At 42.9% G+C, this 5,109-nt stretch overlaps 1 protein-coding gene across 4 annotated transcripts in view; it reads right to left on the reverse strand.

Moving 5' to 3' along the window:
* Nucleotides 1–380: 380 nt before the first annotated feature.
* RASSF2 (Ras association domain family member 2) overlaps nt 381–5,109 on the reverse strand; it is a 70,197-nt gene continuing 65,468 nt past the window's right edge. For all 4 annotated transcript variants that reach the window (XM_027865193.1, XM_027865195.1, XM_027865192.1 and 1 more), the window contains 2 exons: nt 3,639–3,736; nt 381–663 (listed from right to left, as the gene is read on the reverse strand). In XM_027865193.1, the coding sequence (XP_027720994.1) occupies nt 594–663; nt 3,639–3,736 (168 nt within the window). In that variant the 3' untranslated portion in view covers nt 381–593. The remainder of the gene's footprint in view (nt 664–3,638; nt 3,737–5,109) is intronic.

Genomic DNA, 5,109 nt, shown 5'->3' on the forward strand with positions numbered 1-5,109 from the left:
AATCTATCAGAACACACGATCCAGGTCTGAAGCAATCATTTCTACCAGATTCATGGCCCAGTTGCTGGTTGCTTGGAATTTTTAAATTGCATGTGAAAATACTCTGAATATTAAAAAAGACCATTCCCTACTCCCACCCACCCCCAAAACACATACATACATCTCTCTTCTTCCCTCCTCCTCCACCTATCCCAAACATACGTATAAGTGCCCTCTCACACAAATGCACATACACACACATACACACAAACATTCACACAGGTCAAGTCCTCTAGACACCACAAATCAAGATTCTCTCCCAGGGAGGGAAAAGAGCTGATTGGGAGTATCCAAGAGTTGTCTGCTGGTGTCTGCTTCTGGTCCAAGAAAAGGAGGGAGACTTGAAAAGGGTTTTGTATTCAAAGAGTTCCAGGTTGAGGGAAGGGTTTTTCAAGATCCTTCAGGAAGCCTCCATCCTTCTCCATCTCAGGATTTCTTCATGTAAACAAAGGCTTAAGACTCATCTGTTTCCAGAAGGGTCGTACCTGGCTGTTTAGAATTCCGGGGGGGGGAACCTGTGGCCTCCAGGCCACATGTGGTTCCCCACCCCCGGTTTAGATGGTAGCTGGGCTTTCTGCTATCTCCTCTAATCTCTGTTCAATCATTAGTCTGAGCACCGTATATCTGTGAAAAGGAAAATAAAGCATCATTTGTCAGCTACCTGCAAAATGCTACCTTCAACTAAGTCTTAAGTTTCCAACAGCTAGTAACATGATTTGCGGAATTTTCCAGGCTCCTTTTCTGGCATTAGACCTGGGGAGGGACCTTAGAGACAAAGTCTAATTTCCTTATACAGTAGAAAGAGAACCAAATTTGAGGTCTAAAGAGACCTAGGTTTGAATCCCACCTTTGACAAAGACACTGTGAGGCTATAGGCAAATCATTTCACCTTTCCTGAGCCTCAGTTTCTTCATCTGTAAAATGAGGGTAATTGCATTTGTACTATCTATTTCATAGGTGATTGTGAGGAAGAAAGTGTTTTATAAACTGTAAGGCACTATAAAGAAAAGCTCACCTAAACCCTCTGGGCCTCAGTTTTCTCATCTATAAAATAATAATAATAATGATAACTAGCATGTATATACCATTTTACAGTTTGTGAAACACTTTACAAATATTATCTCACTTTATCCTCACAACACTGGGAGGTAGGGCTGTTATTATTGCCACTTTACAGGTGAGAAGACTGAAATAAACAGAGGTTAAGTGACTTGCCCAGGATCATATAGCTAGTAAGCCTCTTAGGCCACATTTGAACTCAGATCCTTCTGACTCTGGAATTGCCCTATCCAAGGTGTTGAAGCAGATCAGGTATTTTTAGCCTTTTTTGCATCACGGTCCTCTATGGCCAATTTGGGGAAGTCCATAGACTCCTTCTCAGAATCATATTTTTAAATGCATAAAATAAAATACATAGGATTACCAAGGAAATCGCTTGTACTAGAATACGATTATCAAAATATTTTCAAAACAAGTTCACAGACCTGAGGTGAAAAATCCCTGAACCAGATGATTTCTAAGATTCCCTTCCAGATCTGACATTCCTGAAATATATTATAATCAATAATTCACTACAGGAAGGTCTAATTGAGCAGTTTTCAAACTTTTGGGTCTCTGAACCCCTTTATGCTTTTAAGAAAGAGTCTCTTTGTGCTTTTGTTTATGTGAGTCCTATCAATTAATAGTAATCATATTAGAAATTAAAATGAAAACAGTTATGACCCCCTATTAGGGTCTCAGGGACTCCAAGGGGTTCCTGGCCCACACTTTGAGAACCATTGGCAGGGGTAGGGAACCTGAGGCCTCAAAGCCACATGTGGCCCTCTAGATCCTCGAGTGTGGCCCTTTGACCGAATCTGTGAAGCTTGGATTCAGTCAAAGGGCTTCACTTGAGGACCTAGAGGGCCTCAGGTTCCCCATCCCTGGTCCAGCTCATCCCTTTGACAAAGACAACATTTTAAGACATCAAGGGCATGCCAGATTTCATTAGTGTGGGTATATATTCCCTCTACTGACGCCATCATAATAAATCAGTCAATCAACAGTCCTTTATTAATACCTCCTATGTGCTACACGCTATGCTAGGCACTAGTAGGAATGCTAAAACAAAGATTAAACAATCAAGGAGCCTGCATTCTATTATAACCCCACTAGAGCTAGGCAGATGTTATTCAAGAGTTGTCATGGCTAAAAAAAAAAAAAATCATTGCCCTGTGACCTTGTTGGTGAGCCCCTCAGCCCTTCGCTACCATCTGTTTCAACGGGGCACAAGATGAACCAGAAATAAACTAGGATGTTCCAGACGATCTGGTCTCACAGAGGTGACTCAGTCCTGGGAGGAATCAACCTTGTTTGCTACTATGATCGTCATCCCGGCTCCTACCTAACTTCTTATTAGGGCAGTTTGACTCCAGGCATGAGGAATTCCTGACTCAGGTGATTTTCTCCCTTTCCCCCAAGATCTTTCTCTTTGTTACACTTCCCCCCCCCCACCCCCACCCCTACTCTCGCTTATTAACCATCCCAAGGAAAGAGACATTGCTGGGGGCTCACTTCCTTAGTTAATGAAGTCATGGACATGAACGGACAAGAATATTGTAGATGGGCACATGAGAACATTAAGAGCAGTCACTCATTCTTGACATAGATATATGCTGAAACCTGCATCATTGATCTGTGGCCCAGAAGATGAAGAAGGCCCATTCTGGAACGTGAGGGATTCGATGCTGGGAGGCAGGAGAGGAAAAGGGACAAGAGGGAGCCCTAAGAAATTAAATAAACTGAGATGAGGAATGGGAGTTTTTGCATTTCAGTCTTTCCTCCCTGTCTGGAGAGCCCATCCAGAGTTTGCAAAGGTCATCCTTCTGACAGTTAAGACCTGAGAGGCCTGTGGCCAAGTAGGCACAGGCAATAGACTAAAAACTAGAGCATGGTAGGGGAAAGGGCACTTGTCTTAGCATCAGAAGACCCGAGTTCAAATTTGGACTTCGATCCTTAATGGTACTGGATTGCTCAGGAATAGTAAAATTGCTGAAGGGGTTGAATTAGATAACCTCCAAAATCCCTCTCAGCTCTAAATCTATTATTTAGGATCCCAGGATACTATTGAGGAAGGCCTTCAGCATGTTGGGAGGCTCCTGTGAGAAAGAAGATAAGGACCCTACTGGCACAGGCTAAGTAGGCATGGTTCGGTTGTGGAAGGAATGTCTGTCTCAAAGAGGTCACCAATGCATTCAAAGAGGGAGGAAAAAAGCTAACTTTTTGATTCTTGGTCCCCACTTAACCTCCCTCTGCCTCAGTTTTTCCATCCACAAAATGAGGATTATAACAAATGAGTCACACCTCAAGATTCCTGTGGGAAAAGTGCTTGGAGAACTTGAATTAATATAATAATGTGAATTATTATCTAATTATAGTTAATTATGGCAGTGTTATAACATAATAATAATAAATCTCCCAAGGTGTATTTTTCCTTTCAAGGACTGTCCTCAGGTACCTCCCTGCCCTTGCCACCTCTAGCGTCTGACCTGGAACATACACAGGACCACCAAGCACTGAATCAAAGCAGCCCCGTGTCCCACGGGGGCATGGGCACTCACTTGTGCATCAGTCTCTTTACTTCCCGGTCTTCTTCCTCTTTGAGTTTCTGAATGAAGCTCTTCAGGACTGGCATTTCAAATTTTATGTACTGGGCCACCTGTGTGGAAGGGTCAGAGAAAAAGGAAGAATGTGAGGATAGGAAGAGGAAGCAGCTAGGTGGTTCAGTGGATAGAGCACTGGGCCTGGAGTCAGAAAGACTTATCTTCCTGAGTTCAAAACTAGCCTCAGACAATCACTAGCTGTGTGACCTTGGGTAAGTCACTTAACCTCTGTTTCCCTTAATCCACTGTAGAAGGAAATGGACAACCACTTTAGTATCTTTGCCAAGAAAATCCCATGGACAGTATGGGCAGTCAGACATGACTGAACCACCAAACAATAAGGGTAGAAAAAGTGAGAAAGAAAGAAGGGGAGGAGGAGATAAATCTGGAAAGGAAAAGTTTTCAATTGACACATTAGCTCTAGGCTCCCCTGGGCCAACTTCCTCCTGGTGCTTAAGCAAATTGCTTCAGCTTTCTTAATCCTCTTAGCACCTCTTAGACAGCAGATTCAAGCTACTGCCCCTCCATTATGCTATCACAACCTTATCTTGTACCTTATTTCTCTTCTGACTCATTGACTCTGAAATGAAACCAAAGCATCTTCCCCCACCTTGCTGATGGTGAGATAGGAAAAAACACAAGGCATAGCCTCTTTCAATCAGGAATTCCTCTGTCATCTCCCTTAAGGGTGGAACAAATGCTCCTCCACAGAGATAGGAGGGGGGACAGTAAAGATAATAGGAACCCAGGAGTCCTGGCACATGCTTATTAGCAGCAAACAAAGCTGATTCCTCCCAGGACTGAGTCACTTCTGTGAGATCAGATTGTCTGGAACATTCTAATTTATTTTTGGTTCATCTTGTGCCCCAAAGACCAGACTAGCGAAGGGCTGAAGGGCTCATCTCCTCATTGGTCAAAGGGCAGTGATTTTTTTTTTTAGCCATGGCAACTCTTGAATAACATCTGCTTCACTCTAGTGGCGTTATGATAGAATGTAGGCTCCTTGAGAGCAGGGATTGTTTAATATTTGTAAAATACGAACTAAGAGACGGCAATCCACTTTGAGGAAGCACACCGTATACCTCAGCCATCTCCCATGCTATGACAAGAAAGCATGGCACGAGGGATGTGAGATGACTCAATCATGTCCAAGTTCCCAGGTAGAATTGTAACACTTTGAAAGGTCTGGGATTTCACAGGCTCATATGATTTAGAGCTAGAAAGGAGTTTAGCAACCATCCAATCCAACCTCTTTGTTTTATAGATGAGCAAAATGAAACTAGGGAGGAGAAGAAACTTGCTCAAAGTCAAATTGTAAGTGAGCAAGGCAGAGCTTGAAAGCCAGCTCCCCTAGACTCTATCTAAATCCAATGTTCTTTACTACTACTACTACTACTACTACTACTACTACTACTACTACTACTACTAC

This window comes from Vombatus ursinus, unplaced genomic scaffold (genome assembly GCF_900497805.2).
Source record: "Vombatus ursinus unplaced genomic scaffold, bare-nosed wombat genome assembly UNPS02014778.1, whole genome shotgun sequence".
Taxonomy (NCBI): Eukaryota; Metazoa; Chordata; class Mammalia; order Diprotodontia; family Vombatidae; genus Vombatus; species Vombatus ursinus.